Source organism: Hippocampus comes, unplaced genomic scaffold (assembly GCF_001891065.2).
Source record: "Hippocampus comes isolate QL1 unplaced genomic scaffold, H_comes_QL1_v1.1 scaffold142, whole genome shotgun sequence".
NCBI lineage: Eukaryota > Metazoa > Chordata > Actinopteri > Syngnathiformes > Syngnathidae > Hippocampus > Hippocampus comes.
In genome coordinates, this window is record NW_017805482.1 from 178,541 (window position 1) to 202,563 (window position 24,023).

At 42.7% G+C, this 24,023-nt stretch overlaps 2 protein-coding genes and 1 long non-coding RNA gene across 5 annotated transcripts; all 3 read right to left on the bottom strand.

Moving 5' to 3' along the window:
* Positions 1-412: 412 nt before the first annotated feature.
* pias1b (protein inhibitor of activated STAT, 1b) lies at positions 413-10,405 on the bottom strand. Of its 2 annotated transcripts, none has more exons than XM_019876002.1 (14): positions 10,340-10,405; positions 8,486-8,906; positions 8,315-8,399; positions 8,151-8,198; positions 7,359-7,449; positions 7,129-7,263; positions 6,930-7,035; positions 5,418-5,491; positions 5,140-5,300; positions 3,917-4,050; positions 3,088-3,259; positions 2,865-3,004; positions 2,327-2,364; positions 413-2,243 (listed from the first exon to the last, which is right to left on the bottom strand). In XM_019876002.1, the coding sequence occupies exons 1-14, from the start codon at positions 10,382-10,384 to the stop codon at positions 1,917-1,919; spliced, it is 1,977 nt and encodes a 658-aa protein (XP_019731561.1). In that variant the 5' UTR covers positions 10,385-10,405; the 3' UTR covers positions 413-1,916. The 2 variants fall into 2 exon arrangements, with proteins under 2 accessions (XP_019731561.1, XP_019731562.1); XM_019876003.1 differs by lacking the exon at positions 10,340-10,405 and adding an exon at positions 9,913-10,331.
* A 1,006-nt stretch (positions 10,406-11,411) lies between these two features.
* On the bottom strand, positions 11,412-17,273 carry skor1b (SKI family transcriptional corepressor 1b). 2 transcript variants are annotated; one of them, XM_019875884.1, is made up of 8 exons: positions 17,019-17,273; positions 15,128-16,837; positions 14,891-14,984; positions 14,698-14,802; positions 14,520-14,576; positions 13,927-14,001; positions 12,450-12,524; positions 11,412-12,005 (listed from the first exon to the last, which is right to left on the bottom strand). In XM_019875884.1, the coding sequence occupies exons 2-8, from the start codon at positions 16,817-16,819 to the stop codon at positions 11,911-11,913; spliced, it is 2,193 nt and encodes a 730-aa protein (XP_019731443.1). In that variant the 5' UTR covers positions 16,820-16,837; positions 17,019-17,273; the 3' UTR covers positions 11,412-11,910. The 2 variants fall into 2 exon arrangements, with proteins under 2 accessions (XP_019731443.1, XP_019731442.1); XM_019875883.1 differs by having other exon boundaries at positions 11,412-12,008.
* A 1,256-nt stretch (positions 17,274-18,529) lies between these two features.
* LOC109519391 (uncharacterized) lies at positions 18,530-20,987 on the bottom strand. The gene is made up of 2 exons (XR_002168947.1): positions 20,887-20,987; positions 18,530-19,533 (listed from the first exon to the last, which is right to left on the bottom strand). It is a non-coding gene; the product is annotated as an uncharacterized LOC109519391 (long non-coding RNA).
* Between the last annotated feature and the right edge of the window lie 3,036 nt (positions 20,988-24,023).

A 24,023-nucleotide genomic window follows, 5' to 3' on the forward strand; every position in this document is an offset into this window, starting at 1 on the left:
ATCTAACGAAAGAGCAATTAATTGTTCTGTTGCTCACAGTAGAGCACAGCAGATCACTGCCATAAATACAGTATATGCCTATAATTCATTATCATTTTTGGAACAAATTGGCTGAAACTAGATAATTTACCAGAGCACCCTGGATGGGAATACTGCCAATCACTGTCATAAATACAGTATATGCCTATAATTCATGATCATTTTTGGAACAAATTGGCTGAAACTAGTTAATTTACCAGAGCACCCTGGATGGGAATACTGCCAGTGATTAAGTTGAATTTAGCTGTTGCCCGGACATTGAAACCCTCTTTTACCCTATGTTTGGAAATGCCTGTCAGTTTTGCCTATTACTTGGCCTGTGATTCGCATCTTGACCCCACCCCCACCCCCTTTTAAATAAATGAGCAATCAAACAGACACATTTTCCTGTTTAATTCTTATAAATATCAAACAGCACAGTAGACCTCTTAGCGGTTCAAAATGCTCAAAGCCTCTATTGAGAGTTATTGACATCATCTGATAGGTAAAACGGACAGAGAAACTGAAAATGTTACAATGCATGTCAAGCAACAATGACAGTTTTTAAATAGCATTAATTATATCATTACAAAAGAAATATTACATACAATGACAGAAATGCATAGCCACCAATCAAACAAATGCTGAAAATATATAATAAATAATAGTAATTGTAAGCATAAGTTGAGGGGAAAGAAATCTGTTCATGTTGACTTGCAATAGTTGGGCTACAACGGGGTGTGGAGATGATGTCCCAAAATATCTTGTAAGTTGACAAAAGAAATCACAAAATAAAGTATGGCTTCTCAAAGTGGATGAAAAGCCATTTAACAGGTGAGCGTTGAGAGAATTTTCATTTTCAGAGACACAAACTGCTCTCAGAGTGGTTGCTACTGGTTAATGCTTCACTTCTGTGTAGCCTAAAAGGAGAAAGCAAGTGCTCAAAAACAAACAAACAAAAACAAACACGCGTCACATCTATTTGTTGAATTAAATCTGAAAGTGGAGCGGAGAGCAAGTCTTTTCCACTTCGCTGACACCGATCGAATGCAAAATGAATGCGGAGCAGCAAGGCGGAAGAAAACATGTACATTTCTCTTTTCTACCCGCTTACCACGGGGCCGCTTATTGGATCAAAACCATTCATTCACACACACACACTGAGGAAGAATTTCCCTACAATACTGATTATATATTCTTAGCTTCAATTCATGATGGATAAAAATCAGCTTGATCTCACTCAAAATGACAAGCAAGAGCAAAGTAATAACATAGAAGGACCTGTTTTGTATTTCTAGTGGCAACAGTTTGAGACAAGGGGAATGCTTTTCAAAAAACATAACAGTATACATCAAACATAACTTATATTATAAATAAGTCCTTAAAATAACATGACCATAGCATGAATGTCTACAGTGATGGCAAAACACTTTCTGCTTTTTTAACAGAAACTGTGCGATTTCGAAAAAAAAGTTACCCTTTTTTCCTCATTTGCTGCGACTTGCCTTTGTGAACACCGGCGACAATGCCCATTTTCTTTTGATGCTAAATATCATGTTCCATAAGGTCTCACCTCATGAGGGTTCTGTGCACATAATCTAATAAACTAATGCCATTGACATGGAATATTGAAAACAAAACTGTAAAAACCAAGTACAAAAGGTACAATATAATCAAAGGACCACATGAAGAGGTGTGAAAAAGTCTTCAGTATTCACAGAAAATATTGAACTGAAGCGACCCACTGGACAGGAAGTGTCCTAAGTTTATATACATGATAAGTAAATTGAAAATAGATTTTTCCTCTCTGTACATAGTACTGTATACTTTCAACTCTCCGTATTTACAAAGATCTTCTTGTCTCAATGTCTCCCTTGTGCATCAGTTTTGTGAGGATTCTAATCCAGAGAGATGACGTCAGATATGGAGCCATAAATAGCCGCCGCCGCCTCCACCGAGGACCTCGACAATCCCGAGATGGCGTGGCTGTCCCTGTCGCGCTCTCGGTCTTTGTCCCGCAGACTGCTGGAAGACACCAAACTGCTGGTGCTGCCGCTGTTGCTGCCTCCGTTAGTGGCTGCCAGCGTGCTGCTGCCCGGCGTGCCCGGCGGCTCCCGCAACATGGGGGTCGAGCCATACGGCAGGTAGCGGTTGAGGAGCAGGTCCGAGTCCTCTGACGCCGAGGCCGATGCGGCCGCCGCGGCAGCCATCACCATGTTGTAATGCTGAAACAGAAGGGGAGAAGAAGAAAATGGAGGCCACGAGCGGCGAGTGTGATCAGCTTCACATGCGGTCACGATGGGTGTACCTGATTGTCGCCTTGGAGGAAGGAGAAAAAATTTAGATCTGCAAAAAAAATAAAATAAAATAAAAATTATGCATTAAAAAGGCAGCTCCACACAACATTGACAATTAGAGCTGATGAATGAAATTTCCAAATCACAAAGGCTGCAATTTTGAATTGAATAAAAAGCTCAATTTTGGTCAGTTGGTCGGCTTTATTTCTTTTTTTAAATAAATATATGTATATTTTATTTATCCATTTATATAGTGACACACACACACACACACACACACACACACACACACACACACACACATATATATGAAATTACCCATGCATTTTTAACAGTTGTAGGAAAGTGTCAGTTTCACTCGGAAGGGATTATTTCTATTATTCATTCATTATTTCCTACGGGAGGAAAAAAAAAAAGGTGGCTTGGTATGACCTAAGAGGTTGTTGTGCACTTTATAACGCAAACAATTCCGGCGCAGACTTAGAATACTTACAGCAAACAAACGAGTGTGCAACAAGTTGCATTTTGAAAACGGGTGCCGGGGCCTACCTGGCAAGTCACTAGCTGAGTGATAGAAGTGGCGGTAGTCCTGAATGAGGGGTGGCGGAGGAGGAATGTAGCTGGCGTCTAAGGGGGGCATGCTGGGAGCTCTTGTCACCGGTGACGTCTGGTTGTGAAGGTTCAGCACTCTGCGAGGAACAATGTTGCATCATGTCACCAGTTGGAGCAAAGACAGCTAACGAGAAGCTTTTCGTGGAGCTTGCGGACCGACCCCTTTGTTGGCGGCGGAGAGATGGGTGACAGCGAAGGCCTTTTCGGAGGCGGCTCATCATCCAGCTCATCTTCCGACGAGCTGTCCAGTGTCAGGTCTATCACATCGACTTTTTTACTCTTCTCATTGGCCGACCCGCATTTCTGCTCATGGCTTTCGGTTTTAGGCACGTCTGCACACAGAGAGCCGGCAAAGTCACACAGATTCCACTCATATGGGGGTTCCTCGAGACTTTTTGATTCCATTTTGAAATGACACTGAAGACCACATTGTTCCCAATGTCCGAGGTTGTCCAAAGTTGTGACAGTACCGAAGTGACTTGCATCTCTCTCCTCTATCATCTATAACTGCTTCAAACAACAATGGGTATGCAGAAATGTGGTTAAGATTGAATGACTGTCTGTGTCTTATGTGTTGTGTTGTATTATTTTGTTATTATGACTTCAAGATGGCGCCACGAGAGTGGCTGCCTTTACAGCAGCTCCTATACAATACTTTTTGTTCTTCTACTTTCTTCCTTTAACTTTGCTGCTGTAAATTGGGAATTTCTCCATTGGGAGACGAATAAAGGTTTTCTTATTCTGATTCTTATCTGCTCTGAAGAGATCCAAATAAAACCACACGGTTCCACTATCGTGATTGTGTGATCATCTTTTTTTTTTTTTAAGAATGTTTAGTTTGAGATTCGGCACTATTTACAATCATAAAATCTTACTTTATAATGTGCCCAAAAAAATGTAGACTTTCTAAAGCTTGATTTAAGACCTTTATGTGTGAATCGTGTAGAAGCTATACACACAGGTTGGAAACCTTGGTAGTACGTACGCACCGTTATCTACTCCATAGTAGGGGCCAGACACCTCCTGCACTTGTTTTTTTGACCTCATGGGCGCCCAACTTCCATCCTCTTTGAACTGAATTTCATCACAGTCAGAACAGCTGTTCAGGATTTCCATAAACAATCTGTAAAAAAGAGAAGGATGCTTGAAAACAAACACCTTTTCATCATGACAACTGCTCAAACAACAAATCACTTTACCCCCCCCCCCCCAACACTTTTTCATTTCCCACGCTTTGAAACGGTTGTTTTTGTCCCGGCATTAAAACTCATTCACTCCCAAAGACGTTTTTAAACGTCTTTTCAGACTTGGTCAAGAATTGGCTGGTACTGAATGAGTTAACCTGGATCAACTTCCATAGAAAGAAAAGAATGTCGTTTTCTTTGGCGTCCACTACGAAAAAAAATATCGGCCCCCCCCCAGTCAAAACACGCCATGGATGGAAACACAATCACAAATAAATAGACATTTTAAATATTTTTAAGTCAACATTAGAAAATGAGTCGTAAAACTGCATGGCTGAGCCAGTGCATAAATAAGCGGAAGAGTAACTCTGTGGCCCCTCAAGCTCTCTTACGCTCGACCTCATATAGCACAGGTCAAAAGTTTCCAACATGTCGATAAATCACTGCTTTTGCAATGTAGAAATATTTGGCACAGTTGACTCCCTGACTGCCTGAGAGTCCTTTGTGGTCATATCAATAACAATGTGAAAAGATTCCACTCATGTGGTGTGTTACTTAGCAGGAAGTCAACTGCTTGTAGCTTTTTGAATAAAGTTCAATAGAGGAGTCGGATAAGTCACTAAATATAGCGAACAAAATTGCGCTTTTGTCTTTTCTATGTTGGCTGTCATTTTCACTTGTTGTTACATCAAGCGTGAAAAGTCGGAAGTGATAAAGCCGCAGATTTATTTGCATTAGAGCTGTCATCTGATTGATGACTTACTGACTTCTGCTTACACCGCACTTGTTTGGCAGAATTTTCAAAGAGCTGTCGAGGTGAAGGCTTAAAAAAACTGCAAGCCAGTGTTTCGTACGTTAACAAGTCTAATGGAAGTAGATAAATATCATTACATACAGAAGCCACTAAAAAAATGACAAATAGACTTGAAGTAAAAGATAATCATTTCATTGCCTAGCACTAGTCAAACATCATCAATAAATATCGTTGCATCATAGCACCGCTCAACGGCTGTGAACAAGGTGCTCACCCATCAATAATGAGGTGCTCGTATGGTGCCTTCTTGTCACACACTGGACACACCCATGTGGGCTTCTTCTCATTCATTTGGATATAAAGCGTAGCGTCAAAGCACTGGAGGTGGGAGCATGTCAACGCTCGGCATGCGATTGTCAGCCTCATCTTTCCCAGCTTTAAAAAAAAAAAAAACAACAACAACAACATACACACACACACATTAAATTACTTTATATATTGTGTACTTCTCAGTGATGGTATGTGTAGTGGCAGCCCGAAGATAAAACATACAGGACACAGAAGAGACACTCGTAGACTGGTGGTGGCGATCTCGCTCTCCGGGTCAGCTGTCAATTTCTCTTTGACTGTGACGAGAATCAGAAAAGTGCAAAGATGAAAAGAGAGAGTAAAGCATGAAGATACATTTATGTGCTCCACTGCAGTGAGGACCAGACAAAGGGACTTTAGTTGTATGAAGACATTTTTTTTGTATATTTTTCCAACACTGTGACACAGGTAACCATCTGATTTCATCGTAAAAAGTCTCAATGGCTATTTCCGTCTGAGGGGATGTTTTAGTGTACAATGCCTGGGGCGGTAATTATAATATAAGCCACTAATTGTGGACATCGGCTATATGAGTTTTGACTCTTTCTATTTGTCATCTTTTTGACTCAGTGCGTGCATTTGTAGTTCGAGTTCACCGAGCTTCCCCGTGTGCTCAGATTTGCTCAGTCTGGCATAGGACTTAAAAAAAAAAAAAAACACACACACACAAAACAGATTTTAACCCATTCTTACGGACAAATGTTTGCCTTTCAGTATTTTTTTAGATTTGGTGGGTAACACGGAAACGGATAAGGGAACAAAACTATGAATAAGATAAGCGACAACAACAGAAGCTGAGTATCAGAGTCCTGGACTGGAGAGGATGAAGCATAATTAGCAAGTAGGCCATGTGGTTTGGGGTGGAAAGAGTGAGGAATGTTTATATATTCACTGGCAAACGTAACGGTCGGGGTTGAATGTTTTTTCAAGAAGAGAAGACATTTTCAGAGGCTGCTGGATGTGCAAGTGCTGGATTATTGTGGGCAAAAGTCAAACAAGCGGGACACCTGGATAAATAAATGTATTTGCGGCAAAAACGTCCTGCCTTCCTACAGGCAATGGATGCTTTATGAACACGTCCCAAAAAAAATTCTTTCAGAGACGAACGGTAAGATGCTCAACTGGTGAATCACTTTCAAGCACTCAAAGCATTATTACAAATTTGAATAATTCAAACAATGCGGTTGCACGAGTGTGGATTCCCTCTCATAATGGGGATGTGGCTGTTCAAAATTAACCAATCACATTCACATTCAAGTTAAATGGGCGTCAACCTGATTAACCTCCAATACATTTCATGTTCAGTAGGCTTTTCCTGACATTTGTTTTGCATGGCTGACTCCCATTTAACATGAATTTGAACGTGATTGGTCAATTCTGAAGACAGCCAGATCCCAGTAATGACAGGGTGTGCACACTTGTGCAACCACATTCTTTCAATTCTTTAGTTTTACATCCTCCTCGAAAAAAAAAAAAAATTGTGTGTTGTACAGGTTCAAGGTCACATGTTTGAACACTGGTGCTAAATCAAAAATAGTTTGAAGCTGTTCCTTCATTTTATATGACTGCAAATGACAAGGTTAATTTGGTATGCTCTTAAATTTATTTGAGAAATCACTTCAGTATGTGAAGACAATTGAGATCCTGGCGATCATGTGAATTCATTTTGAGGGGTTTTCGGGCAAATAAACTTACTCAAAGCTCTTGAGTGGTCGGGGTTTCTGATTCCTCTGGCTCGTAGTCGTTGCAACAACACTGCGGACGACTGCTGCATTACCAAATAAACAGCCATGGAAAAACTCTGGCAAGAGACGTGAAAAAGGGGTCATGCTGAGGTGACTCACTTCCTCCTCAAAACATCTGTTTCACAACGTCTTTCCAATGTCCTTCTTACCCTCCCAATTTCCGAAGTCCACGATACAACAATTGTGTTGGGGACTGTAGTGGACAGTCGCACAAGGGAGGTTATGTTTATGGGGCGACTGGGTCTTTTTGGTTCAACTCCATTTTTGGTGGGGGGGAGATACCCCTGCACAAAAAAACATTTCTATGATTTCATGCTCTTCAGGGTGAGTAACACTTAAATAAACAAACGGCATCTGTGGATGGAGAATCTGAACTCACGGGGAGATTGCACGGCTTTCCGTTCACCTTCACGCACAGATTTGGAGGGAAATGATCTTCCTGGGGACAACTCGTCTCTGACAGACAAAACCTAGAAGACAACAACAAAAAATGGAAGCTACAGAGCAATGCTGGTGAATTGTTTTCTTCACAAGGGTGACCTACTTACTCACGGCCATCAAAGATCGGAGATGACATGGTCTTATCGCCTTTACCATTCCATTATTTCTTTCTAATCTCCTGCGACAACTCTCTTTTTTGCTTCCTCGAGTCAATGCTTATTGTGGAAAACACCAAGTCCCTCTGGTCAAATTATGGTATTTAAATCTTTTCGCCCAAATCAAAAGCAATTATTATTCTAGTTAATTTTCATTAGATTTTTTTTATGTATTATTACTTTTGTCAGATTGAAGATATTTTTGCTCTCACTGTTTTTTTTTTTTGCTTTCATTAACAGAGGGGTACCAACAATTTTGTCCATGTGTGTACAATACCATTCATCCGTGCAATTGGTCAACAGCAAGCTCATGTGAATTTTTGATTGGCTCTTAGATGTGTCGACATTGGTCACTAGTGATTCAAACTTTCAATTGCAGTAAAACCAGTGGCCCAAGGTTGCAAACCGTCCCACAATTCAGTCGGCGTTCAGCCATGTTACTCAGTGTGGGGCTGGCCAATGCAGGCCACGCTGCCATCTTTGTTCCGAAAACCAGACTCCTGGTTGCATAAAATGAATCTTCTTGTAATTGTTTCTTAATGAAAAGATACAACACTTCACTAGCTGGTTCGTACCTTAATTGGACTTGAACAGCAAAGTCACATTTGGTCCCCGATATGTCCCTGGAGGAAAAAAAAAAAAGAGAAAACAGCAAATGTTAAGTTTCTTTCCGTTCCGCCCTCATTGCGTCTTGTTGCTCATTGACAGTATTAACAAGAGCAAGAAGCGTGTTGCTTACATGGAGCTGCTGATCTGTTGAACTTGTAGCGGCGATAAAGCGAAGGCATAACAAGCTTCCTGGAAACGCTGACTGTTGTCGGAGGCTGCAATAAGCAAAGGTGACAATAGTTGGTGCAGTGGAAATTCTACAGACATCACCGAGCAGAAATATGTCAAGTCATAAACTCACTCAGACTGGTGGGCTTAATGAGCTCGTCGAGCACATCGTAGAATGGCAATCTCTGCAGTTTGACATCGGGGTGAACGGGGTGGAGGGCGGAGGGCAAGTGAGGCAGACTGAGCTCATGCTTGGGCCCGAGCAGTGAAACAGGCAACAGCGGCGAGGGGGAACCATGGCTGTCAAAAAGGCCCGCAGGAAGGCTGGAGGCGGAATGGACGCCGGGCAGAGCGAGATCCACCGGCGAAACCATTTTTGTTGGGAATCTCCGTCTGTAGAGCTCTTTAATCTTCATCTGCATGGCAGGGCTGCAGCCAGCCTTTACTAAGTGCAGCGCTTTGGTCAAAAGTTCGTGTTTGCGCCCGTGCTTATTCCGTCCAGCAAAACCCAACAAGACTTGCAGCTCTGAAACTCGAAGGCTCATTACCATTTGCTGGGGGAAAAGCAAGTCAAGTTAAGGAAAACATTCTCCTACACTTGCCAAAGAGAAAGAGATACTATATTAAAATCTGTAATATTACTGTCACAACTCTTACATTGAATTTGAAGAAAAAAAACACGTTTGTCTTTTTATAAGACTGGCAGAATGACAGCCTCACTTTGCAGGCTTTTAAATGTTTACACAGGAACCAACACAGCACTCTGAAGAGCCAAAACTAGAAAGACGTGGTTTCTTTTAGAAAGACTGAATCTACTTTCTCAAAGTTTTTAACTTCAACACATGCAACAATTAAGAACACACGCTGTATTGTGATAACAAGACTGGGACATTTGTTCTACCAATTTGTACTTAGCATAAACACCTAACATCTGACAATCTTGGTTTAGTTCAGAAAAAGCTACAGCGTTGGTTGTAACACGAAAACAGAACTTCACCTTAGCGTAGAAGTCATTCAATGTCACACATCATCTTGAAAAAATCTAAATCGAATATAGACTACATTTGGCTTTGCCTTCCTCACCCAAGTGTTTCAGTTGAGGTAAATTTACATTGCGTATCTGTGTGTGATCAGAAAAGATGAATTATGAACCAAATGCCAGAGGTAAAGTCAAGATGATTGCTTAACGGTTTGTGAATTTAAAGGAGCACTAATTCATTGCACCACTGTCATTTGTAGTCACAACACATTTGAAATTAGCGAGTTGAAGCGAGCTGTCAAAATTGCCAGTCAAATACATAACGCTGATCAAACACACGGAGGAATTTGAAAAAGTAAAAATATGCAGGTAGAAACAGTAATCTGTCAGGAGACGACGTTTATAACACACAAGCTAGCTAGGCTAACTAGCCGACTGATGGCGAGGAAATGAAAACATATTCAGCATTTCTACTTCGTCTTAAATTGAAGACCCTTACAAAATTTCTGCTAGCCAACATAATTTGGATGGCGATGTTTTCCCGTCATGAATCCACACAAATTACACAGAAACAACGCTACCTATGGCGAAGTGCAACTGGCTTCCAAGGAATAGACAGAGCCCGTTTTAATAAGATATAGCAATGTGGCTGCTTATCTTCGAGTAATGTCAGTGGGATCTGGCTGTCGTGCGTCTGTTTTGAAGGCGTTGGAGTTATTGTGGTCTCGTTTTCAGATTCGAGCAGGGATCTGCGTGCAATCTGCACGAGAACAGCACAGCACAAGATGACTAACGAATCGTCGGCAACAATAACAAAGCTAAGGCTAGCAGGCTAGTCAGCCAGCTAACAGTTTGTGTGGTGTCTGTCCTCTTCCTGTGGATGTACGGGGATTGATCAAATCGCCGTTGGCTGCATGATTGTCGACAGATGGTGTTTCCGTTATTTGAAATTCAAACGTGACAGTGCTAAGCGCCTATTTGTCAACCTAGTGGAGGGGCTCGCTTTACCTTCAGTTCCGTACTCTCCGCCATCTTGTGACATTGTGTACGCATGCGTAACAGCAGTCCTCGGGGGATGTGTCGCTTCTGCATAACGGACGACAGAGGGCGTAGTTGCTCCATTTAAATGAACCGCGCTGCGCCGCACATTCCATTCAAATTGTTGGTATGATTGTAGCTCTAAAAGTATACTACAAGTTAGTGTTAGATTTACTGGCAGTTTGTAGAAAATTCTGACAATAAAATGGTGAGTCCATCATGTTGTTAAAAAGTATATAGGCTAACTAAATTGAAGTTGGTCGAAGCAGTAAAAGAAAAAAAGTGGTCATTTCACCGAATCTGGTGCCATTTGCTTTTTGTAACTCTCTTAAAATACATTTAAATTTCCGTCTTTTTCAACTCTAAATCTAATAATACACATGAACTTCTGCTAATGTGTATTGACCCATCTTAGGCAATTTAATGTCGTTATTTTACTGTACTGAAAACCTTATTTGAATATTGACAGTATAGCAGGAGTGCGGCTTTATCTTAGATCAGCAAATAAATAAAACACTGGACAGCCACATCATCGCACACATGTTTTTATGCATGTAGTTTTAATATAAATTGGGGGGAAAAATAAGGAGCAACACAAATGTTTCAAAAATCGAACATTTTCAAGTACTGAAATTATTCTTTCATTGTAAAATGTAATTACGTTTTGTGTTTGGAATATTTCCTCCTCGGTTTACGATTGTGCATACGTAAATCGGAACGCAGTCATAATCATTAAAAATATCTGGAAAAACACGTGTACGCCATGGATAATGAAAAACGAAAACATTCTAAGGAAGGCAATTAAGTGGTAATTGAGCGCGCCTTCGTGCCACGTGACGACGTTACCTCGAAATGTCGTGTGACGGTACGTAGGACCCCATACGACATCATAAAATTTCAATCTTGAAACAACCAAGAGTGAAATAAGAAATTAAAACAAAAACACTTGGATTGATTAAATTCGTCAATATGTATACACAATAATGCTGTGTATGTATAATAATCCAAACGTGTTTTAATAAAACGATTTATTCACGGGGGTGGGGGTGTAAACAAATACCACATGAACAGTTGAATCGAATATGTGCTTTAAAAGACAAAGTCGTGGGCTTCACAACTTGTCTGCAAGTCTTCAAAAGTCACGTCTTCCGCAGCAAATAATTTTAATAGTCTTGTCATGGTTTCACTCATTTAAAGTGCATGATGTCCAAAATAAAGTCAGCGACCGGCCTGCGTGAGGACAATTAAGAACCACAAATGTAAGTAAAAAAAAAAAAAATCCACCAGACTTTATGAATAAGTTATCACTCAGAGAAATAACAACCTCTATTAACTATTACAACTTAGATTACATACATTATCATTGCACGTTGCCACAAATAATAAATATCAATGGTTTTCGTTGAAATCAAAGGAGAGCGTCACAAAATGCTGGACAGTACACATTTTGTTTTTTTAAATAAATATCACAACGACAAATGAGTCTATTCCTCACAGCGTCGAGTGGAAGTTTCCCCGCTGAGTTTGAGTCTTTGCGTGCGTCACGGTGGGAGCAGAGGAGACTTGAAGGTGCACGACCCCGTGCAGTGGCGAGGAGTTAACATCTTGCAGGAGAAATGGTGCAAGGCGTCGTGAGCTTCTGAGAAGAACGACAACCAACAATCAACCGTGTCCGTGTAAAAAAAATCGAAAACATGCGTGGATCTTTATATTTAAATCAGCGTGCGAAATGCGCAGCTCGGCTACAAACTCAATCGATGCAAGGAAATTGATGAATTGTGGTTCAAATAATTAAAAAATCACTTGGATTAATCGGGATCCTCGATTTACGACGGAATTATGTTCTTGCGATGATGGCGACGTCCCCAGTTTTTTACGTAAATCGGAGCTCGCCGGTGAGTAACTAACTAATAAAGTCACCCATCTTTTTCTACACACAAAAAAAAAACGAAGTACGGTGGTAACCGAGCGTGGCTTTCTCTGACTATGCTGCAAAATATTGCTCGCCGTTCGTATCCTCGTATGTCAGGACCATCGTGAATGGAGGACGCCCGGTACTGGATTATTTTATTTTTCTCACCTCTGACGATGTGCAGCTGCTGGACCATCTCCTCCCTGTAGGATAGTTCTCTTTTCATTTGATCCTGGAAGTTATCTGAAGATGTTGGGAGGAGGGGGGGGCGGGGGGGTGCACATTGATTTATAGCCAAAAAGGGGACGCGGTTTGTAAAACGAAACTATTTAAGGAAGTAAAGAAATATTTGATTTTGCATTCCTTAAGCATTAAAGTAAACAATCAGAGCCATCTAAAGGACAGTTTACTTCTGAAGGTGCCGCTGTTTCTTTTAGCAACAGAGTTCAGAAAGGCGGAGTTCATAAATATTTAAACAATAGCAATGTGTCCACTTTAGAAATGTGTTTGTTTTTAAGTGTGGAATACAGTCAATCTTAACCACATAGTATGAGATGGCGATTTAATCAATAATTTGAGTACGTTGAACAATGAATTCTTCACACTCAATGTAATTTCAAATTAAGTTAATAAAGAAAAATCACGGAAGGATAACGACAGAAATAGATGAGAATTCAACAAGATGATAATTTACTATTGTTGTTATTAATAATCATAATAAGTATTATTATTATTGCTGTTATTATTATTATTATATGGTGGAATGAATCGGGATGTATTTGAGCAATGGTCTAAAAACTGTGTTTGTGGCCTTTCGTGTTTATATTTTGAGTCACATAAATACATACTTGAGGGAGGAAAAAAGCAAAATAGGAAAATTGCACTTTTTATATGATGAAAGTAAACGATTGTAAAGGTCAAACAGGAGCTCCAAGTGAAGTGTGTGGAAAATGTTGTGTATAGACATGAACGCTAAGGTGTCGATTTTCGCTGCTGCACAAAGGTGAGCCGTTTCAAAACCGACAGCATGCACCGGTAAAATCATCCCTGACCATCCAAACAACACGATGCGCCGCTCCTTGGTCATTGCAGGTACGAGGGGTCTGGAGTTGTTCAAATCCTGCATGGATACAATCGTGCGCACCTTTCAGCCACCGTGGACTGCTTTATTCGCCCTCATTCCTAATATCCACCCTCGCAGAGTGCAAAGAATTGATCGACATTTGAGCACGATGTTATTGAAGTGGCTTAAAGGCGAAAATGAAATAGCCACCTGCAACGAAAAACACTTAAGTGTCCACATTTATGTTTGCTCTTGAAATCCCTTTTCAAAGATATTCATCAACAGATTGGCACTAGACTGAGGTCTTAACCTATAGATGTTGAAAAAAAAAACGCGAAAATGTAACTGCATCGATATGGAGGGCTGATCCTACAATATCGTGAATATGATCCACAATATTAGAGAAACGGTGCAGCACAATACAAACACAAAAATAAACAGTTAGTTCAATTCACAAAATGGGAAAATGTTTGTAATTAAGTAGAGATATTCAGGTTTGTGTGTGTGTGTGTATGTGTCACTGAGGTCATTAGAAAAAACGTGTGGGCCCGGTCCACGTTTGGGGGGGGGGCGGGGGGTCACCTTTTAAATGTTGAAATTCACGTTCCAGTTTTTTCCTCAATTCGACCTGCTCGAACAGTTGCTTCTGTAGTTCCTCTAAAAAGACACATAAATCCATGATGTGATGAGCTTGAAATTGAGTTTTACGCAAACGTCAAAACATGCACCACACAAATGTAGAATGTGACGAAATAGCATGTCCCTCTCTTAGTTTCTTAAAAAATTAATTGTGTGGATCACAACATTCATCGAAATACATAATATTCCCTCACTGCAAATTGCAGACCATTCTGGTAACACGAAGGTGTATTTTTTTTTCCTTTCAGTTTCTTTTTTGCCTCAAAGCTTTGAAAATATTTGAGTTCATGGCTCGATAAATAAAATAAAAGTTGTGCAAAATATGTTAAATTAACTGACTGAAACATCAGAAATAGCAATAACGGCTTTTAAAATCATCACAATCATTAAAAAAAATTTAAAATAACGGTGAATGCTAAAATAATAATCCGTGTATTAATTATTATCATACAATACATCTTTATTTTTATTGCGCTTTTGCAACAGCTGCAATATCATTATTTCAAGTATAAAATAATAAAAAGTCCTAATCCTACCTTTTGCAAGAGTCCGAATGCCTCTTTGTGCGTGCAAAGCTCTTGCTGACTCTTCGTCTGGAAAAACACACACACACACACACACACACTTTAATTTACCGCGGTGAAAAAAAAATGTATCTACACAAAAATGAAAACTCAATTTTTTTGCAAAAATCCTCCCGCTCTGCTCGCGTACCTTCATCCTGCTCTTGCTGGTTTTCGTCGCTGCTTTGTTCCAGTAAAGATTTGCTTTCCACCTCCTCCACCGTGGACGACGGCTCCTCTTTGCTTGTAGTCTCATCTTGCAGGAAAAACAAGGATTTGGATTTTTTTTTCGATTGATTGGTTGGTTGGTTCTGTTAAATTAATTGATTCGGTTGATGTCTGACCATGAATTGAAAGCTCCGCAGGTTGGTAGCTTGCAGGTCTGAAATGATAAGGACTGCTCCGAGGTTGCAACTCGCTCCTCTCTTGTGTGTAAACCTGCAAAAAAAAAAATGGGGGGAATACACACAATTAATTAAAAGTGTCGAAAACAAAGCTATTATTTAGTCGATTAATTACGCTAAACAATGTGATTTTTTTGGGGGGGGTGGATATAAAAGTCGTGTGATTGGGTCACTCACTTGGCTAAACGGTGCTAACTGTTTGCTCTGCACTTCTCGGTCGCAGGACTGCGGAGCGACGCGTGGGCCCACTTTCTGGGACTCGAGCAGATCTATTTCCTGCGGTGCCACCTTGCAGTCCGAGTCGCTCGGGGACACGCCGTGGGTGAGCCCCGGGGGGCTTCGAGGACCCATCAAGGACAGGGGTCTGCAAGGCTCCTCGTCCTCGGGTGTTTTACTGGTCTCCACGTCCACGTCCGCCTCGCCTTCGCTGTCCACGCACGGAGACACGGAGCGATAACTGGAGCTCTCGCTTAAAAAGTCGGGTGATAAGTAGCCGGTTCGAGTGTAGGCTCCTCTGCTGCCGTACAACTTGGCGATGCAGTCCGCGTCCTTCACCACGGGCCGGAAGGCGGACACGTAGCTGGCCTTGCGTGGGGCCAGGGTGGGCCCCTCGAGTGGCCTCGCCTCATCCCCGGACTTGTCGTCGTCGTTCCGCGTCGACTGGGTGCTGGAGCAGCGGTCGTTGTCGGCCAGGCTGTCTTTGGACGTGTCGGTGGACTCGGAAATGTCCACGTCGACGTGTCTGTGGAGAGGTAGCATCTCGGGTGGAGGTTTGTGTGGGCCCTGGGAGTAAGGAGGCATGGGGAGGGGGCCCGCAGCGGGCCAGAAGACCGGGAAGGACGGGTAGGCGCTGTCCTTGGTACCGGACCACAGGACTCCCGGGAGGCTCGCCTTGCTTGGCTCGCCCACGATGCTGTCGTCTTTTTTCGGGCAGAGTCCGAACGCCGGGAATCCGTACGGGTGCGGGAAGAGCGGCGGCGGGATTTTCTGTAGGATCCCGAAGCCTTTACTGGGCACCGGGATGACCGGGTAGCTGCGCGGGCCCACGCTCACCCGGTTGTCCTCGCAGTTGAGAATCTTGGCGGGGATCTCCGGGGACTGTCGGTGGAGGTTCGGACCGTGGGACTTCAGAGGCGAGCCGGACTCCGACCCGCAGCCTGGCAGCGTCCTCTTGCGGCTGCCCCCGTTGAACATGGCCTTCACGTCCTCCCACGCGTGTAACACATCCGTTTGGCTGTTTTTATCGGTTAATTTAAGGTGTCGCCTCCACGAGTTGAAATTAGCCGCGTCCGGCTGCGTGTACTTGGACTCCGGCGTGCGGTGCGAATGGAAGATGAATTTATTTGGGGAGAAATACATGTTGCAGTAGGAGCACTTGATGCACTTGGCCCTGGAGCTGTTGTACCTGGCCGGAATGAAGCTGCCACGGCTGCCCCACGCGCACTCGTGGCACACGTCGAAGGCGAAATTTTCTGGCAGTTTGGGAGGCGAGTGAGCCCCCAGAAAGGATTTGCAGAGTCTCTCGGCCTCACGTTTGGTGATCATGCCGCACCTCCGGGATGAGATGGGCATGGCGCCGGCCCTGCGGAGGATCTCCAGTTGGACTGGGGTGCACTGCACGCAGGTGATGCCCAGCGCCACGCGTCGGTTGTGGATCTCGTTGTAGCTGTAGTTCTTCAACAAGGTGTTGGAGATCTGAGCCAGGCACAGCCTCTCCTGGCAGTCTATGACCAGAGACACGATGGGTATTCCGTACAGCACCGTCTCGCCCACTTGGTTGGGCTTCAGGTTGTTGGACGGCGGGTAGGAAAGTTCTTGCTTGGAGCCCGGTGAAGAGCTGGAATCGCGGCCCGCTGGAATGGGTTCCATGTTGCTGGAGAGTGCAAGCTGCGGGATGATTATAGACGTTGAAGCACATTGGCTTTAAGCCGCTGTGATGACAGGCGCATGCTTTTCCTAATAAATACTAATTTTCCCTGAGAGTCATTTTTTACTGACTTTTTTTTTTGTTTGTTTGTTTTTTTTTCTTCAAAATTAAAGCACAAAAGGAAGTCCTGCGAAAACTCACCTATTCGGTGCTGGTGCAGCGCCTCTCTCGTCGTGCACCACACGGCCGCCGTCACACGCGTGTTCGGGGAAAAAAAGCGAGGAGTGTGTCGGATGCTGCTGGGGTGTTTGTTTTAGTGATGGGACTCCGTGCACCGCCTTCTTGCCTCCCTCACTCACTCCAGTCCACTCCACTCACTGCCTCCCTCCCACCGTCGTTGCATGTGTGCGCCTGGTTTGAGTTACAGCACGAGCGCGTTCAACTGCGAGAACGCGCACACACACACACACACACACGCGCGCACACACACACACACACACACACACACACACACACACACACACACACACACACACACACACGAATGAACGCGTAAGTGTGTTTGTGTATGTACCATTTTTTATTTTGCATTTACGAAACCCAAATTGGGATTTTATGCGAGTTCTCGGGTTCAGCAAAGAGCATTATTGCAGGGCCCCCGTCACGTGCCGCGTTCCCACGGAGTCACAGTGCGCGTGCACGCCCCCGCAGTGACAAGCAGCTGCTCTTAAGATCACAAGCTGAAAGAAAGCATGTAACTACCAAGAGACAATGGGAAACAGTGCAAACCGCGCTGTCCATTTAACAGCTTCAAGTAAATGGAAGCCGAGTTAATCGTTTATAATATTGATGAAGATAACAAGACTCGTCTCGTCGCTACGGGTGCTGCAGTGGGTCGGAGCTGTGCAACAAATGGCAAGAAGTCGATAAACATACGGTTGAATGCTCAAACAGGAACACATGTGAACATAACAAAACACAAGTAGTAAAAATAACAATATTAATAATGTGGGATAATATTTTTTTAATGTAAGTTTTAGTGCGATCATTATTATTTTACAGTTGAAATAAAATAAGTAATTGCTCTATTAAAAAAATTCTATATTCTTCCAATTTTTTGTGCATTCCCTGCATTCAAAAGTCAGCATTGTCACACAAATACAAAATAGCAGGTGTTGGCATAGCTTTCGCGCAGAGCAGTGAGATGAGCAAAGTCGGCAAGGTCATTATCTGGTTTGTTCTACCTTTTTTTTGTTGTTCTTGTTGTGCAAGAGAGAGCAGCTCTTTTCAAAGTGTGTCTGCATTAATCACAGTGTTGCATCAAAGTATGATAATCACCTGAACACTCTATTAAAATAAAAGTGGCGGCCCAGGGGAAATCTTACCTTACTCTTTAATTGTTTTGAGGCTTTGATAGGCTTTTTAAATCTAAGATTAATTTATGCACCCTTAAATAACTCTACATATGATTAATAAGCTTGAGACTGAAGCAATTATAACAAGTGGTTGGTCATCACCTCATTAGATAGTGTGAGAAAGATGCACTTTGGTAAGCGCGTGTTTGCCTGAGTGGAGAGCACAAAAATGAACAGCGGAAGGCGAGCAGAGATGACAATTACAGGGCTGCTGGCTAATAAATGTCCACGTGTGCGCTGTTGTCAAGTCGCTGCAATTTGAGCGATGGATGAGTTATTGCAGTTGACCTTTTGTCGTTTTTTTTTTTGCAGTCTCAATCCAAATGCATCAAGTGCTGACCAGGGGCGTCGCCAAAATTTTGATTGACACTGAACGTAAGAATATGTTTATAAAGTCAATGAAACCAAAGGACTGGCTTGTTGATGCCCAACAAGGTAAACACGACTACGAGCTGTACCGATGATTTATCTTTTAATATTATTTATTTTAATTAGCATTTATTTTAAGACTTCTACTCTATTCATTCATCTGTTCTGTGATGCCTTATGGTCTGTCTATTGTGCATTTGCATTGAAGCTTCTATTAACATCTGGCAAAGGGACGACAGCTGAAAGCTCGATTTTTGCTCATTTGAGTCTATTTAATTTTGCAAGAAATGATGATGACTGTACTTGATTCCTTTTTAGGCCATTGAAGAATCAAATCCTCTTTACTTAAGACAGACATTTCAGGGTTTGCATTCAGATCATTAGTAAATGTATGCAGTTAATATAAATGAATTGGGGCAGTGTATCAAGGGATCGAAGAACATTGGATCCATCTGAAAATGGCAGGCAAGTCGCAGGTATCAAAATCTTCCCCTAGATGTGCGGCTGACAAGAGAGTGACCATGGCCACCCATGTAGCTCCGCCCCTCGGTGTTGATTTGTGTGGGAAGCAACAAAAAAAAAAAAAACAGCAGCAGCTCTGAGGCGCCGGAGACTTGCTAAGTGTCTGTTAATGTGTAAACAAGACATCACTTCTCTGCTGCTCTCATGTTTGTTTGCCTTCTAAAAGCCCACCCATGGGTCCTGACCCCTCCCCCCGTCCCTGCAACACCCTCTGTTGCTAAACGGAATGCTTCTTCTCAGAAAGTGTGCGTCACACTTGTGCATGTGTGTGAACAAGAGAATGAGGCTGTGCGGTAAGGATGAGTGAAGGTGGGGGGGGGGTGATTTCATCACTGCATCAAATGAGGTTGAGCGCAGGGACCCCTTTGTCACAGAGTGGGACTCATCTGCCAGTGGTGAGCTGTGAGGTCCTGGGGGAGAGAGAGGAACAAAGGTGCTAAAAGGCTGTGTGACAATGAGGGGAACCTTCAAGTGTGGGACGCAGGCTGCACGGGACAAGCTGTGCCCATCACGCTGCAATTACTGTTTTGTGAAAGGCAGACGCCTCACGTGGGCTTTGGCGGAGACGTGCAAGGACACAGGCGGACGCGATCCAGGGCCTCATTTTTGTACGGCTGACCTGAACCTTATCGTGCCATGTAGATGCATAAATAACCTGGTGGCTTTACACATCACACTGTACAAAAATGCGTTATAATTTGAGAAACATAAATCTTGTGGACCATGACTTAAACCTGTCCATAGGACAACTAAAGTAAGGTTTATATGAAAAGTAATGCACAATGACTGCAATATTTAGGGCTACTTTGACTGATTTAATAGAATAAATATCCATCCACGCATTTTTTAATCCGCTTATCCTCACAAGGGTCGCGGGTGTGCTGGAGTCCGTCCCAGCAGTCTTCGGGCTGTAGGCAGGGTACACCCTGAACCGGTTGCCAGCCAAACGCAGGGCACACAGAGACGAATCCGGGCTCACACTCACACCAAGGGACAATTTAGAGTGTTCAATCAGCCTGCCATGCATGTTTTTGGAATGTGGAAGGAAACCGGAATACCCGGAGAAAACCCACGCAGGCCTGGGAGAGAACATGCAAACTCCATACAGTGGGACCGGAGCTGGAATTGAACCCTCTACCTCTGCACTGTGAGGTTGACGCGCTAACTACTGGACCACCGGGCGCCCTAGAATAAATAATTGATGGAAATAATTCATTTCAACCTTGATTGACTAACAAATAACCTTAAATTACCGTATTTTCCGCACTCTAAGGTTCCCCTAAAATCATTCAATTTTCTCAAAAGCCGACAGTGCGCCTTATAATCTGATGCACCTTCTACATGGATCGATATTCTGAGTTCTTGGACATAGTGTTTTAAATGTTCTGTAAAACGTTTTGTTTCAGCTGCAGCGGTTGTGAAAGCTCTATATAAATAAAGCTGTATTGTATTTCCTTTAGCATACCTCCATCTAGTGGATGCATAACGCAACCACAGCCACTGTTGTGGCTTCTATGCGCCTTATAATGCAGCGTGCCCTAAACGGGATATGAAAACAGTTTTAAAATAGGCCATTTATAGAAGGTGTGCCTTATACTCCGAAGCGCCTGAAAGTGCGGGAAAATACGTTACCGGTATATGGTGGATCTCCCTAATGGTGTCAATCAAAAGTGAGCATTACAGAATTATATTTCTTATGGAAAACTGAAAGCTGTTTTGAGCAGAATCGTTTTAGAATGTACAGGTGTGCCTGATGTTCTTACCAGTGATTGCAGTACATTTAGAATGGAAAATCAGTCTCAAGTTGAAAGATGAAATATCCACGGCCAGGACCAAGTTCGCTTTCCTTGAAGCCTAAATGAAATACAATGACAAAGCATGCAGAAAAAACTGAATTGAAATCTTAAAGTCATTGAAAAAAAAAGCACCCACACAAGATAAATTCTGTGGAAAAACAAAAGGCGGAAGTAAAAAGATTGCGCCTATTCTGAAACGTCACTCGAACCTCACAAGCTTTGAGGTTTGTGCATGCGTGGTCACTCGATGAGCAGAATAAACAAAGACACCGGAATTTGTCTATATCCAAGCCGAAGCGGCACGGGCACTGTAATGAGGAGTCAAGTGAGAAACGGGAATTATCGAAATGATAACAAAGGTCTGTGCGCCATATAGCTCGGGGCTATATTGTAGGGCATTACCATAAAGATGTGATGTGCTTGTATTGCAAGGGTTTTGGAGAGGGAGCAGCCCAAAGAGATAATAACTATTAGAAAGACGACAGTGCTTTGCGGGATTCCAGCTGTGGAGCCCAAATTTCCATACAGATGGAATGGCTCTGGGTGGATCATATGCATACATGGGGAGGGGGGGGCCCTGAAATGTGCGCCGTGTCTGGGCACTCGACCACTCAGGCTGGGGGGTCTGGAGGTGGCGAGTCTCAATGAGTTCTTGGTGTCCACCGTTGGATTTGAAGGTTGACGTGAGAGCCTCTGCTTTGAACAATCTGCAAGTCCGTGGAGAGGAAATCTCCGGAGCACTGACCTAACTTGCTGTCGCTTTGCTGACAGTTACCCTGAGCAGGAAGTGCTTGTGTGTCTGAATAGAGAACCACAGATTCACCAGGTGAGGGGAGTGGAGGCACTTAAAAACGTAGATTCCAGAAATGGAAATTGTACATGAAAAGAAAAAAAAAGGGCATAGGGAAAATAATAAAAAGAAGACTCCGGCCAGGTGCAACATTTACACTTTGTCCACCATATGTGAAGAAGCAGTGCCATGAAGCCGACACAGCAAAATGTGTGCGGGAATTTTGAGGTAAGGAAGTTTCTTTTTCTCTCCGATTATTTTGTGATGATGGCTTGCTTTGTTGTTGAACTCCAATTATTATCATGTTGATTATATGTCTGTTTAGCCAATTTCCATCCAGGTTGTTTGTGGTAATGTATTCATGATGACTTAGACCTACTACACGACTGTATTTCTGTGTTGACTGTAATGGTGGCACTCGGAGCATTTAATTTATTTATTTATTTTTTTTTTAAATTTTAGGTGGTACTTGGTGTAACAGGTTTGGGAAAGACTTGCTAAGCACCGAGGAATTGGCACGTTAAACATACATTTTTATCATGTTGAGACAATTTCCATCCAGGTTGTTTGTGGTAATGTATTCATGATGACTTAGACCTACTACACTACTGTATTTCTGTGTTGACCGTAATGGTGGCACTCGGAGCACTTAAAAAAAATAATAACAATAATTTTAGGTGGTACTTGGTGTAACAGATTTGGGAAAGACTTGCTAAGCACCGAGGAATTGGCAAAGAATAAGTAAGGGTTAAGTCATATTCACACAACCTTCAACGCTTACGTTCAGATGCTGAACCCGGTGTGTGTTATCACATCAAGAATTAATTCTTGTTTGTTGAATCTCCTGCAAAGTCGCAGCTTTTGTACCATTTTATTATTATAAATGTTCGGAGTTGTGTCTAAGTCCCGCACTCTGCCTAATGACACCAATTTAGTTGAAAACACAAAAAAGAAAAAAAAAACAGTATCTGAAATAATTGGCTTATTCTATCATGTAACATTTCACCCCAAGGTATGTTACAAAAGTTTGTGAAAGGAACTAAATCGGTGTTCCCTAAAGAACCTGCGCAAATGGGCACGAAAAAATTCAAGCACCGAAAAACAAACAAATATAAAAATGTGCAGTTCAGGGCCAACCAAAACGGAAGTTTATTTTCTTGGTACTGGATCTCATTTGTTTGTGCAGGTGTATGTACCCAATAATACTAATAATAGATATCACCGCATTGGATTGAAAACCTTCTATATTCAAATTGGGTAAAATTCAAATTTTTTTCACAAATCTAAATGATTGGTCAACATCCATCCATCCATCCATCCATCCATCCATTTTCTGAGCCGCTTTATCCTCACAAGGTCGCGGGGGGTGCTGGAGCCTATCCCAGCTGTCTTCGGGCAGTAGGCGGGGGACACCCTGAACCGGTTGCCAGGGCACACAAAGACGAACAACCATCCACGCTCACACTCACACCGAGGGACAATTTAGAGTGTTCAATCAACCTGCCATGCATGTTTTTGGAATGTGGGAGGAAACCGGACTACCAAGAGAAAATCCACGCAGGCACGGGGAGAACATGCAAACTCCACACAGGAAGGCCAGAGCTGGAATCAAACCTCTGTACTGTGAGGTCGACGAGCTAACCACTGGACCAGCGGGCCGCCCTGGTCAACATCATTTTCGTAAATTATTTTCCAACATTCAGTGTTGAAAATGGCTTATTCTCTTTGATAATGTAATGTTGATGGCTCAATAAACTTGCCATTTTGGAGGTTTCCTTAAAAGCGATGGTTTTGGAGATGTGAGGATTCTGCCCAATGCCTGCAATATCATCAATAAAACATGTTAAGTGTATTTTAAAGCGGTATCACTTGCTTACATATCAAATAATATCTCAAGGGTCAGCTCGGACTTAATCGTAAATGTCCTAAATTCGGCTGGTGAGATTGTACCATCCTGACCCAGAAAGGACGTGATGATATATCCAGGGCTAGGAAGGCAGGTGTGATGAGTTATCCATGAGAGAAGGTTAGGTTAATTATAGCAAGGGGTGGAGAAATTCAGTTTGCAATTATCTGCCCTTCATTAAAAATAAAATCCAATAGTAAAGAAAGCTGCAATTTGTGTGTCGACAAACGAGGCCCCCGGGGTTTGAACAGGCAAGAGGGAAGACATCCAGCGGCAGACGTGTTGTGTGCATTTATTGTAAGGTGTAAAGCTCACACAGCGGAGACAAAGATAGTGAGAGCAGGAAGCGTGAGGACACCAATCACTCCGTAATTATCCCCCCGATGTGCAAACTGCCCAACTCGCTGT